The sequence below is a fragment of the Panthera onca genome, chromosome B3 (assembly GCF_046562875.1).
Source record: "Panthera onca isolate mPanOnc1 chromosome B3, mPanOnc1 haplotype 2, whole genome shotgun sequence".
NCBI classification, from domain to species: domain Eukaryota; kingdom Metazoa; phylum Chordata; class Mammalia; order Carnivora; family Felidae; genus Panthera; species Panthera onca.
In genome coordinates this window covers 53,363,801-53,378,277 of record NC_138344.1, presented here as the reverse complement: position 1 = coordinate 53,378,277, position 14,477 = coordinate 53,363,801, and the positions used below count along the sequence as shown (strand labels likewise).

The following is a 14,477-nucleotide window of genomic DNA, read 5'->3' as shown; positions in this document are numbered from 1 at the left end:
TATGCAAGGTGCTGGGTGATATAGTAGTGAAAAATCCTAAAGGTCCTTTCCTCTGTGAAATGTACAATCTAATGGGGTATATATCTATAAAACAGCCCAATTTAAGGCTGGGAAACAAGGGTAATTTTTATATTTTTCTTTACATTTTAAAATATTTACAATACAATGAACATGCATTACTTTAAAAGTAATGAAGGCTCATAGATCCCCAGATAGATGAAGGCAAATTATCAGAGAACATCTATGTAAGACGTTTTAGGAAGTAATTTGGGGGACACCTGGGTGGCTCAGTTGGTTAAGCATCCGACTCCTGACTCTTGATTTCAGCTCAGGTCATGATCACAGTCCTGAGATCCGGCCTCGTGATGGACTCTGCTCCCTCTCCGTCTGCCCCTCCCCTGCTCATTTGCACTCTCTCTCTCTAAAAAAAAAAAGTAATTTGGCAAAGAGATGAGCTCTGTTCTCAGCAGAATGACACTGAGAAGAAAATGCTAAAGAGATTATGCAAATGACACTTTCAGACCAGAGTAATAATGACGAAATTCAGTAATCTAAGGAAAGATCATACTTCTTTGGAATGAGAAATGTGGTCTTCGGGTAAACTGTTACTTTCCAGAATTAACAACAAAAAAAGGTTATCGGATAGATTTAGTTTGGAAAAGCAACCAGGAACTGGTACAGAAATCAATCATCACTATGCTTAAAAGTCAACATAACACAGGGCTCAAGAGCATACTCAAAAGCCAGTTTCCCGGGTTTGAATCCTAGTGCTGCTGCTACATTCTAATTATAAGAATCTTAGGAAAGTTACTTTATCTAATGCTTTTATTTTCTAATTGGTAAAACAAGATAATAACCTATATTTCATAAGATTGTTTTAAGGATTAAATGGGTGTAAGTACTTTAATATAAAGCAGTTAGAGTAATGCCTGGCACATATTATGTGCTACATAAACACTGGTTACTATTAACATCTTATGAAAATAATCAACGTAAAACTAAATTTCAAAAGATAACCCATATCTCCATTTTCTGACATAACAAGAAACAGATTGAAAAGAGAGAGAGAGAGAGAGAGAGAGAGAGAGGAGGAAACCAAGACCACATTAAACAATACACAGGACAGAAGATGAAAGGCGTACAAAATGGTTCATTTAAAAAAGCTGATACTCTGTAATTAAAAAAACACTCTGAAAACATGGATAATTTTTCAGAATGATTGAACTCAGTAAACATCTGTAAACAAGAATAAATTTATTTAATTTCTTTTAAAGATTTAATGATATACAAAATGTATATAGTATAATATCTTTAATACACTTTTTCTTTCTTCCCCTCCCCCCCCATTAATATTAAACACTATTTAAACAGCTCATCTCTTCTTGCCTTGTCTGTATCTATGAGATACACTACTGAATACAAGTAAGATTTACACTGCTCCTTCCTAAATAAAAATTAAAATTAGTACCTAGGAAACAAAGAGAAAAAATCAAAGCGTAAAACTTTAGTCAGATGAAAGCTTTTCTTGTTGTTGAGTATTCAACAGTATCTGGGGCAGTTAAAGTACATTTTATTGGCATAAAGTTACATTGCAATCTCCCGACATCACATAATGATAATCCAACTCAATTTCTTAAATAAGTACCACAAACAATACTCATGTTCAGGTGTTCCTACACAATTTTAAATAGAAGCAAGAATTTACGTTTACATTCTGATTTGGTGTACTGTCAATAAGATCTTTGGAGAAGTGTGTAGCTTCCAGGTTGTCACTACAGTTACAGATAGGAAAAAAGCACTTAAACTTTTTTTACAAGGTAACTTCTCTTGAACAACGAGTTAAGTTTCTCCTCTGATATATTTAGGTTAGACCAGTCTACCATGGCTTTCTTCTACTTAACAATGACTTGAAAAAACAATGTTAAAAAAAAAATAACACTAATACTTTTGCACAATTTGGGTTCTATTTAACAAAAAAAAAATTGGCTCCATCTTTAAATATGGAGCCTAATCCTGATTCATAAAGTCCCTCTTTGAAAATAGTTTTCAGCTCAGGCTTCTTGTATCCCTATGGATCTAGAATAACAAATCATCTCCTTTTCCATGGCCAACAAGCATCTAGTTGGGGACTAGTGACATCATCACTCAACACACTAAAACATACTGAGGAAGACGTCTGCCATTTAACCAAAAGGCTGGGTGATTTCTTCATTTCACTAGCTGAATGGCAGGAAACCAGCTGCCAATAAAATCTACACTGACACTTAACTTTGGTTAATGGTATTGCACCACATGAGAGAGGGTGTCACCCTCATCAGAACAAAGTCAAATGAAATCTTCTGCTAAAAGAGCCCTTTAAAAAGTTATAAATACTAATTTTCCTTTACCTTTAAAATTTAACAGCTGCCAGCTGTATCCTATAGGGAGCTCCTGACTGACTAGTTTAATCAGGTCAAAAGAATACCGACCTTTTAACAGTGCCATAATCAGCATATTCATTTGCACACATTTTTCTCTATTACCAAACAATTTCCTCCTGAAGGAAAAATGACAAGGTAACATTTTTGTGAGGTGTAGGCAAAAAAAACCACAATGATTCAGTAATATTATAACATCAGACGAATAGAATTAGTTGATTCTGATTCTTTGGTGGAATTTCCAGGCTGAAGAGTCAAATCTGAAGGTTCATCCTGAGGAAATATAATTTTATCAGGTGTATAGTCATTCCTCTTCAGATCTATATTCACACCCCCAACAAAAAAAGAAGAAAAAAGTCAGTATTTCTTAGAAATGAAAAGTTAAGAACATTTTCTAAATCAATTTTCCTCTAAATGTGCCACATCTATTTTCTAGGAGGTAGTTTTTAATTAAAAAGTCACAAAATATATACACATAAAAATGAAATCATTCATTCATTCAACATATAAGTATTCTGCTCTGAGCAAGAGTCAATAACTCATGTAAGAGTGGCAACACAGCAATAAGCAAGGCAGACAGATATGGTTCCTGCTCTCATGGAACTTATATTCTTGTAGATGAAGAAAAATAAATAGAAAAATAACAGAATTATTATTAGTAACAAATGCTTTGAAGCAAACAGTCTGGTGAGAGCCAGACAAGAGATAGTATAAGCTGATTCTTTTATTAGACAAGGCTGGGCTGAAGAGGCACAGGAGGTAATATTTGAGTAAAGACCTCAATATTGAGAAATGACCTATCAAAGCTCTGAGCAGAGGGAAGTTTAACTGCAGACCGTAAAAAGGAAATGAACTTGGCATTTTTGAAGAATGGCAAGAAGACAGCATGGCTTGTACGTAGTGAATGAGGGGAAGACTAGTAGCAAATGGGGTCAAGCAACAGTTAAAGACCAAGGGTTATCAAAATATAGCCAGTGAGCCAAATCTCACTTGCTGCCTGTTTTTGTAAATGGTTTTACTGGAATACAGCTATGCTCATTTGTTTACAGATGTTCTGTGGCTATTTCCGCACTACCATCGTACAGCCAGGTAGCTGAGACATAGGCCATATGGTCCACAAAGCCTAAAATATTTACTACCTTGTCTTTTACAGCAAAGTTTGTTGACCCCTGATTTATGGGATGCAAGCTATGGTAAGGAGTACAGATTACAATGAAAATCTGGGGGCGACTGGGTGGCTCAGTCGGTTGAGCATCCGACTTTGGCTCAGGTCATGATCTCGCCGTCTGTGAGTTCGAGCCCTGCGTCGGGCTCTGTGCTGACAGCTCAGAGCCTGGAGCCTGCTTCAGATGCTGTGTCTCCCTCTCTCTCTGCCCCTCCCCTGCTCATGCTCTGTCTCTCTCTGTCAAAAATAAATAAACATTAAAAAAAAATTTTTAAAAAGAAAATCTGTTGGAAGGTATTAAGCAATATTAAGGAAGGAACATAATCAAATTTAAGTGTCTATTCTGACTGTCATGTGAAGTCTTGTTAGGGGCATTTGGCAAGAACACATGGAAGAAGTGGTGGCAACAAAGATTAAGAGAAATGGATAAATTCTAGGAAGATTTCAGAGCAGAGCAGACAGAGTTCAAAAGACTGGGAATGCAAGGTGAGAGAAAAAAAACAATTAACTTTTAGGTTTTGGTCTAAGCAACTGAGTAAACACTGGTTTACTCAGGGTAAAGCTGAGCTGGAAATGATGGGTGGGAAATGAGAGTCAAGAGTTGTGGAATGGATATACTACCTATAAAGATACTTTAGGGTAACCCAGTAGAGATGCAAGAAACTGAATATAGAAACAGGAGCTCAGGAAAGACAGTAAGTCTTCATTCAGTTAAACATGGTACTATCAGTATGCAGATTACACTTATAGCTATCGGATAGGATGAAATCATTTTGGGAATTATAGACAATAGTTGCAGAATTGGAAAACAATGCAGTAATACCAAGTTTAACTTAAAACTAACCACAGTCATGCACATATCCTTATGCTTTTATCTCCATATAAAATAGAGCTCAGAATATGAACTCTCAGCTGAGAATATGAACTGTTCATTTTGAGTGATAGCCTATATTCAACGATCCAAATACATATTTGCTATTGTATGAGTACATTTTGATAAATTTTAAATTTAAAAGACTGTGCCAGTGTGGCCTTAGGGAATGCAAATTAATTTGTAGTTGTATTGTACACCAAGAACAATGGAGAGAGGTATAACCATGGACAAATTATCTGACTTCTAAAATGTTCTGGAAAATGACAGATTTGGGTTGGAATGTTTTTTTTTTTTTAATTTTTAAATTTTTTTCTTTTAACGTTTTATTTTTGAGACAGAGAGAGACAGAGCATGAACGGGGGAGGGTCAGAGAGAGAGGGAGACACAGAATCGGAAGTAGGCTCCAGGCTCTGAGCCATCAGCCCAGAGCCCAGACACGGGGCTCGAACTCACGGACCGCGAGATCGTGACCTGAGCTGAAGTCGGACGCTTAACCGACTGAGCCACCCAGGCGCCCCGGGTTGGAATGTTTTTAAGGTCTCTTCCAAGCTACGAAATCCTGACTACATTAGTAATTTAAAAATTAATTTAAAAAATAGATATACTACTTGAAACATTATTAGATCCAAAACCAAATAAACATTATATCTGGGCTACCTATTAATAAATTCACCACTGTTATGTTCTAGTTCTGGCTAAAATGGACTAAGGATATTCAACTCTATCTCTCCCACTGATTAGAAGTAAAAACCCTTCACATAAGCATAAAGTCACTATCTCAGGCTCCTGAAAAGTTAAGAGCAGACATATTGAGGAAGGGGATGAAAACCTGAAGAATGGCCTAGGCTAGATTGGTGGTGAGTTTCCTGGGTTTTTTTCCCCCCTCTCTTATTTTTCAAGTTTAGACTTACAGATAGCTGGCTTGATCTCAGAAATGGATAGTGAGCATGGAGAGAAAAAGCTCTAAGACTTTCTGACCAGAAGATCAGGAAGGGGGACTCTGTGGGATGGAGAATGTTGAGGGGAATGCCCTCTTTTTGCTCCTCTGGCCCTTACCTACAAGTCCCAGTCATGAAGAGGCACTTTTGAGGTGGTGGCACCTGGGCAAGCACCTACAATTCCAAGAGAAAACCTTTTTCTGGGACTACAAGAACTAAAAATAGGTATCTTTAAGAGCCAAAAAAAATTTTTTCCCTCTTTTTTCCTTACCATTTAGCATCAGAAATGGACTCAGTTGAAGGAAATGTGTGACAGCATAGGGAAGCCACAATCCTGACTTTCCAGGCAAAGTACCTTATCCATCCCCTGTACCCCCCACCCCTGTCCCGCTCTAACCAAAAAAAAAAAAAAAAAAAAAAAAAAGGCCTTGAAAATCACAAAATATGGAATCATGGAAAGGAGGAAAATGGAGAGAGGGATACCCTAAATTTGTGTATGAAATCCCAAGTTCACCTTTGAGTGGCAAATATGTGAAAAGACAGCATAGGATGGGCTTTGAGGACTAAACTATGTGCTGACCTCCACTCAGTTTCCAGACTTGACCATGTTTGACACAGTGAGGCTGACCTAAGTAATACTGCAAAAGCTTTGAAAACTAAACTGACATTGGAATCACAGCTATAAAAGGTAGACTAGGACTTGTAAATTGAGCTTAAATGAGCTGTCTACTAACACAAATAAACAAAAATCAACATTCTCTAGAGGATTTTTAGTAAGAATGAGAATCTCCTCGTCAAAATATCTAGGACACATTCTAAAATTACCAGATACAAAGAACTAGAAACATCTCAAAGAAAAAGACAAGTGATGCCAACCTTAAGATTATTCTGATGGAATGATACAAGACTTTAAACCAGCTATTACGACCATATTCCATGAAGTAGTGCAAACAAACTTGAGATGAATGAAAAAAACAAGTTTTCAGCAGAGAAATAATCAGTATAAAAGAACCAAAAGGAAGTTTATAGGACTGAAAAACATAACTGAAACAACAAATCCAGTGTGCGGGCTTAAAAGCAGAATGAAGAAATGAAGAGTAAGAGAAAAGTCTGTGAACTTGACAGAGCAATAGAAATTATTCAATCTAAACAACAGACAAAAAATAATTTTTAAGGAAATAACCAGAGACTCAAGTCCCTGAGAAACAATATAAACATGTCTAATATTCTTTTTTTTTAATGTTTATTTATTTCTGAGACAGAGAGAGACAGAGCATGAGTGGGGGAGGGGCAGAGAGAGAGGGAGACACAGAATCAGAAGAAGGCTCCAGGCTCTGAGCTGTCAGCACAGAGCCCGACGTGGGGCTCCAACTTACAAACCGTGAGATCATGACCTGAGCCAAAGCCAGTTGCTCAACCGACTGAGCCACCCAGGTGCCCAAAAATGTCTAATATTCTTATTATGTGAGCCTCAAAAAGAGATGAAAAGGGATTGATGCAGAACAAATATTTGAAGAACAGCTAAAAACTTCCTCAATTTGATAAAAATCATAAATTTACAAATTCAAGAAGCTAAGCAAACCTGAACCAAGATAAACTCAGAAAAACCTACAACTAGACATCTCATAATCAAACTGCTGAAAATCCAAATTTTGAAACAAGCTAGATTATAATGATACATCACATATAGGGGAAGAACAATTCAAATGACTGTGGAATTTTCATCAGAGATAACAGAGGCCAGAAAACAGCAAACATTTTCTATGCCCTGAAAGAAATATCAACCTAAAATTCTAGATCCAGTAAAAAATAGCCTTCGAGAATGAAGGCAAAATATACACATTCTTGATAAGAAGAACTAAGAGCAACCACTAAAAAAAATAAACATAAAGATAAAACAATACGAAAACAGAGTGGGGGGGGGGTGGAAAAAGAAGGCATTAATCAGAAAAACAGTACAACAGAAGATCTGTATCTAATCACATCAATAATTATGTAAAATGTAAAGGGTCTGAAACACTAGTTAAAAATGGAAATTGTTAAGTAAAAAAAAAAAAAAACAAAAAACCACAAAAAAACAAATTAAACCTATGACCCAACTATATGCTGTCTGCAAGCAGCCCACTTCAAATATAATTAACATATATATAAGGGGCTCCTGGGTGGCTCAGTCGGTTGAGCGTCTGACTTTGGCTCAGGTCATGATCTCATGGTTCACCGGTTAAGAGTTCCATGTTGGGCTGTGTGCTGACAGCTCAGTCTGGAGCCAGATTTGGATTCTATATCTCCCTCTCTCTCTGCCCCTTCCCTGTTTGCATGCTCCTGCTAAAAAAAAGAAGAAAGAAAGAAAGAAAAAGAAAGAAGAAAGAGAAAGAGAGAGAGAGAGAGAGAGAGAAAGGAAGGAAGGAAGGAAGGAAGAAAAGAAAGAAAGAAAGAAAGAAAGAGAAAGGAAGAAATTTATTTATAGAAGTAAACTTTTTGTTAGAAAAGGCCTCAAATCAATAATCCAAGTATTTCCCCCCCCAGGTTCATTTCTTATTATTATTTCTTTTTATTTTATTTTTTGTTAAAATTTACATCCAAATTAGTTAGCATATAGTGCAACAATGATTTCAGGAGTAGATTCCTTAGTGCCTCTTACCCATTTAGCCCATCCCCCCCTCCTACGACCCCTCCAGTAACCCTCAGTTTGTTCTCCATATTTATGAGTCTCTTCTGTTTTGTCCCCCTCCCTGTTTTTATATTATTTTTGTTTCCCTTCCCTTATGTTGATCTGTTTTGTCTCTTAAAGTCCTCATATGAGTGACATCATATGATTTTTGTCTAATTTCACTTAGCATAATACCCTCCAGTTCCATCCACGTAGTTGCAAATGGCAAGATTTCATTCTTTTTGATTGCTGAGTAATACTCCATTGTATGTATATATACCACATTTTCTTTATCCATTCATCCATCGATGGACATTTGGGGTCTTTCCATACTTTGGCTATTGTGGATAGTGCTCTATAAACATGGGGGTGCATGTGTCCCTTCGAAACAGCACACCTGTATCCCTTGGATAAATGCCTAGTAGTGCAATTGCTGGGTCTTAGGGTAGTTCTATTTTTAGTTTTTTGAGGAACCTCCATACTGTTTTCCAGAGTGGCTGCACCAGCTTGCATTCCCAAATAATCCAAGTTTTTACTTTAACAAAGAACAAATGACCAAAGCAAGCAGAAAGACAGAATAAAGAGAATAAATCAATGAAATTGAAAACAGAAAGTAGAGTAAAACAATGTAAAGAAAAGCTGGTTCTCTCAAAGTATCAAAAGAACTAATAAACCTTAGCCAGAATGGCCAAGAAACAAAAAACAAATTATCATAAGAAAGGACTCACGAGATCCCAGACATTGAACAAATTAGTATATAAATAACCCTATGCCCATAAATTTGACAACTTAAGTAAAACAAACCAATTCCTTGAAAGACACAAAACTCACTAAAACTCAATTTAAAAAATGGATGACCCTTCGGGGGTGCCTGGGTGGCTCAATCAGTTGAGCGTCCGACTTCGGCTCGGGTCATGATCTCGCAATTCGTGAGTTTGAGCCCCACATCGGGCTCTGTGCTGACAGCTCAGAGCCTGGAGCCTGCTTCAAATTCTCTGTCTCCCTCTCTCTCTGCCCCTCCCGTGGTCTCTGTCTCTCAAAAATGAATAAACATTAAATAAATAAATAATAAAAAAATGGATGACCCCAACAATCCTACATCAATTAACATATTAAACTGTTCCTTAAAAACCATCTGACAAAGAACTTCAGACTGAGAGAGTTTTACTTGACAATTCTATCAAACATTTAAAATGAGAAAAGTATCGATTCTATATAATTTGTTCCTCGAAAAAGAAGAGGTGTGAACATTTCTAACTTATTTTTAAGGTTAATATTATGGTGATACCAAAAGAAGAGAAAGATAGTACAAGGAAAAAAAAAATACAAACATAGACCAATATTCTTCATGAACACAGATGCAAAAAGCCTCAACAACATATGAATAAAATGAGTCCAACAATACATAAAAAAGGGTAATATATCATGACAAAATAGTCTGTCCTGAATGCATGACTGGTTCAACATTTCAAAAATCGAGGCAATACAATGTACTATTAACCTATTAAAGAAGAAAACACAAATGACCATATAAACACATGCAGACAAAATATCTGACAAAATTTAATACCCATTCAGGAGAAGCACTTTCAAGAAACAAGAAGTGAAGAAAATTTTCTCAACCTAATAAAGTACATCTAAAAAACTCTTACAAGCTAGCATCATGTTAATGGTGGAAGACCGAAGGCTTTCCCTTTAAGATCAGGAACAAAGCAGATTCTACTTTCACTATTCCTTTCACTATTCAACACTGTATGAGAATTCCTTGCCAGTGCAAAAAGTCAAGAAAAAAGAAATAAAAGGCATATAGGTTGAAAAGGAATATAACTGTCTCTACTATCTATACAGAAAATTCCAGTAAGTTTACAAAACAAAACAAAAACAATTCCTAGAATTACGTTAGTTTAGTTGTAGGATACAAGGTCAACAAAAAACAAAAACAAAAAAACCTCCAAACAATAACAACAAAACTCAAACCAAACAAAAAAATAAACAAAAATTAAAAAAAAAAACCCAAACCAAAGAAAAAACCCAAGGTCAATAAAGAAAGAAAAAAAACAAACACAAAAATTAATGGTCTTTCTGTACATTAACAATCAACAATTAAAAACAGTGGCATTGGGGCATCTGGGTGGCTCAGTCCATTGGGTGTCCGACTTCGGCTCAGGTCTTGCTGTTTGTGAGTTCGAGCTCTGCGTCAGGCTCTGTGCTGACAGCTCAGAGCCTGGAGCCTGCTTCTGATTCTGTCTTCCTCATAAATAAACATTAAAAAAAAAAAGTAGCATTTACATGCTTACTATGTGCCTGGCACTGTTCTAGGTACTTCACAAATACTAATTCATTTAATTCTAAAAAACAAAACAAAACAAAAAACCTATCTCTATAATGTAGGTATTTTCTGGACCCATGCAACCTGGCTCCTAACTCCAACCTCTTAACTACTGAGTTATCTATCAGTCATAATGACAGGGACATTAAAAAACACAGCTCAAGGGTTAAGTCTCAGGCAGAGACTTTTTTTAAAAAATTTTTAATGTTTATTTTTCAGAGAGAGAGAGAGAGAGAGAGCGCATGAGCAGTGGAAGGGCAGAGAAAGAGAGGGAGACACAGAATCAGAAGCAGGCTCTAGGCTCCAAGCTGTCAGCACAGAGCCCAACGCAGGGCTCAAATTCACAAATTGCGAGATTGTGACCTGAGCCGAAGATGGACGCTTAACAGCTCAACCGAATGAGCCACCCAGGCACCCCTCAGGAAGCTGTAATTTTTAAAAAGTTTCACAGGGAGGCTGATACACACCAAAGAATGAGAACCACTGGTTTGTGCTATAGCTTAGATTCAATAACTTGTAATTTTTCAAATGTATAAATGAAATTACAATCCTGAGAGAATATATCTGAAGTTCTTGTTCCTGCTTCATGGGAATACTCCTCCAAGTCTTTGCCAGGCTAACTTTAAAGTCTATTTAACCTTCAGTTTTAGGCAATCTGTCAGTTCCTCAGGTAGCACTCCCTGACCTCTTACCTGCTTACCTGTTCTATTTCTTCTGTTTGGCATTAACGACAGTCCTACCTGTTAATCCTGTCAGTATCTAAGATTTGACTAAATTCCACTGAGGTCAGGGATCATGTTTGTCTGGTTCACAATTGTACTGTTAACATCTAGCACAATTCTTGGCAGCGAGCATACACATAATAAATGTATTAAATTAATGAACTTTGTATTTTTAAAAGCAATTAAAGAAAACATAGATCCATTTATTAAATAATGTGTATTTATGCCCTCAGCTTTATGAAGAATTGTAGTAACCAAATGTGCTAACAATTTATACATTATACTAAGAAAATGTTTACCTGGAAGTTTAAGCTTTCTACAACAAGAATTACAGTGATGTTTTGCTCTAAAGTTTTTTATTGCATCTTCACCTAGATTTGCTGGGCCAAAAACCATATCACAGGATCTGTGGAATTGGTAGTTAAAAAAAGAAAAAAGAAAAAAAAAAAAAAAAGACAGTTTATGCAAATAGAAATGTAGAATTTGAAATTATAAAAATATCTTCATGAAATTATTAAAACTTATTACCTCTTTTCTTCTGCTTTTATCACAGATGGATCAGTCAAATTTTCACCCACACCTTTATATGTATATATAAAAAAAGATAATTTATATCATATAATTGATACAAACATTGACATTTGCATAATAAAAAGTTATGAGAGATTTTATAGCATCAATTATTATGCAATGTTAAATTATTCAAGAGTATAGGTTTTCTCTCTTGGTATTTCGTAACTTGTGACCTTAACACTGCACCTAGGACAAACACAGCTCCCGCACCAGGAATAAAAGTTAATTGTCAGAGTTGGGAGATAGGCAGGTGGACTCCTGATGGCACTTCCTTTTGATGCAACAGGGACAAAGCTGGAAAACAAACAGTTTATGTAAACAGTTTACATGATCTCCCCCTTTTTCACCTTATTAGCAAAGAACATTTTGGAACACGAAGGCATAATTTATAGGCCATTTTTAAAGTGTTTCCCATTTTTAAAAATCATATACTACCACATTTATCTTCTTGCAAAATATTCAGGTTACATAAAGAATAAGATTGTGAACATCTTCCTTTACTTCCATTCCTCCCCAGAGGTACTAAAAGTGTAATTAAATATTTTCAGTCTTTCTTATCTATTTACTCATATAAAAGAATACCTAATTGACCTACTACTCATCAGATTGGTAAAGATTAAGAATATTTAGTACTGGAGAGTCCGCAGAGAAATGGGAACTCATATACAGTGCTAAGTATGTGTTCCTATAACCTTTTGGAAAAATAACCCAGTGGCTGTTAAAATTGCATTCATGTCTTCTTACTAAGCCAATTCAGAAATCTACTTAATGGAAATGAAAGTAGCAGTACATGAGTATATTTGTTGCAGCACTGTTTACAGTAGCAAAAAAAAAAAGAAAAAGGGGGGGTAAATCATGCCACCCCTCCATACTATAGGTTATCATGCATGCATCTATTAAAAGCAGTAACTCAGATTTATCAGTAATGACCCAAAAGATGTCCATGATATATTGTTAGGTAGACAAAAACAAATCTCACACACACACTCTCACACACATTCACACACACACACACACACACACACACACACACACACACACACACGAGGCATCATCCCAGTTGGAGGAAAATCACAACACAAAACAAAAGATTAAAAATAAGGAAAAAAAACCCCTCTATTTGTGTACAGTATTTGTCTTCACCAAAGTTAGAGAAATAATAAAATGGGAAAACTTTTTAATATATTTTCATATTGTTTGTTTGTGGTAATCGTGTAAAATATTTTTTTAATGTTTATTTTTGAAAGAGAGAATGCGAGTGAGCAGAGGATGGGTAGAGAGAGAAGGAGAAAGAATCCCAAGCAGGCTCTACACTATCCATGCAGAGCCCGTGGGGCTCAAACTCATGAACCATGAAATCATGACTTGAGCCAAAATCAAGAGTCAGATGCTCAACCAACTGAGCCACCCAGGCGCCCCTTGTGTAAAACAGCTCTATGAAAAATGGCTCCAGGAACACATTAATGTAATAATGTAATGTAAAGAACATTAAAACTACTTTGTTTACTGAAAATAAGTCCCATCTTTTATTTTCATTTATTTAAAGTTTATTTTTGAGAAAGAGGGAGAGAGAGAGAGAGAGAGTCAGGTGCTAGCAGAGGAGGGACAGAGAGAGAGGGAGACTGAATCAGAAGCAGGCTCCAGGCTCTGAGCTGTCAGCACAGAGCCCGACGCGGGGCTCAAACTCAAAGACTGCGAGATCATGACCTGAGCCCAAGTTGGAGGTTTAACCAACTAAGCTACCTAGGCGCCCTTATTTTCATTTATTTATTTTTTTTAAATAAGCTCTATGTTCAACATGGGGCTTGAACTCACGACCGTGAGATCAAGAGTTGCATGCCCTACTGACTGAGCCAGCCAGGCACCCCAACTCCCATCTTTTAAATTACGAATTCAGATAAAATCTGTTTGGCTTTACCTCCTATGCATGTTTGAAGATAATTAAATGACACTATTTAAGAATATACTTAAAGATCTTTTTTACTTAATTGGATTGACCTAATAATACAGATTAGTTTTCACTTTATATACTATTAAATCATTTATGTAAAATGATGAACTACTGAAAAAAGGGTAGCTATTTTTACAGATTTTCTTTCTTCAGCTTGATTCCATGCCATTTGCTTTTCAGCAAAATCCTTTATATCTGTGACTATATGTAACAAAAGAAGTCATCAAGTGATAAACATTCTAAATAACTCTTCTTATGTATAGATTTTGAAATCTGCTCTATGTTGACATTTGAAATTAAGGCTGCTCTTTCGGGAAAAAAATCATGGAAGTTATAATAAGAAAGTACAACTCAGAGCAGGCAACCTGCTCAGTTTTATTTTCCTCTGACCCTGCAGACAGACAATACTCTAAGCAAATGTGCCCTCTCCAAGCCACAATTTCCATTTTTTTCTTTTCCATATATGACAGATTCTGTCTACAAAAATGGTTATGATCAGTTTTTCCTTCCTTGTATAGATGCTACTCCACCCAAGTGCTGGAATCCATTCCCCACTTCTTGAACTGGGCTATCTTTATTATCTGCCTTGATCAGTAAAATGTGGAGGAAGAGATGTGGGCCAGTTCTGGAACTAATCTTAAGAGTTTCTGCTTTTTCTCTGGAGGAAGCTAGCTGCTATGTAAAAATCTAACTACCTGAAACTACCATGTTATGACAAAGGTCACAGATAACTAGCCACATGGAGAGATCACTTGGTGGAGAAATGAGGGATTCAGATGTCAGTGAACAGAAACCTCAGACATTTGACTCTAGTCATGTTGTTCATGCTTATTCTCCAGCCATTTGAACCTTCTGAGG

General features: G+C 36.3%; 1 protein-coding gene across 2 annotated transcripts in view; it reads right to left on the bottom strand.

Moving 5' to 3' along the window:
- Positions 1-1,237: 1,237 nt before the first annotated feature.
- The window catches only part of TRPM7 (transient receptor potential cation channel subfamily M member 7), a 122,354-nt gene continuing 109,114 nt past the window's right edge, over positions 1,238-14,477 (bottom strand). For both annotated transcript variants that reach the window (XM_060618536.2, XM_060618537.2), the window contains 3 exons: positions 11,624-11,675; positions 11,395-11,501; positions 1,238-2,737 (listed from right to left, as the gene is read on the bottom strand). In XM_060618536.2, the coding sequence (XP_060474519.2) occupies positions 2,607-2,737; positions 11,395-11,501; positions 11,624-11,675 (290 nt within the window). In that variant the 3' untranslated portion in view covers positions 1,238-2,606. The remainder of the gene's footprint in view (positions 2,738-11,394; positions 11,502-11,623; positions 11,676-14,477) is intronic.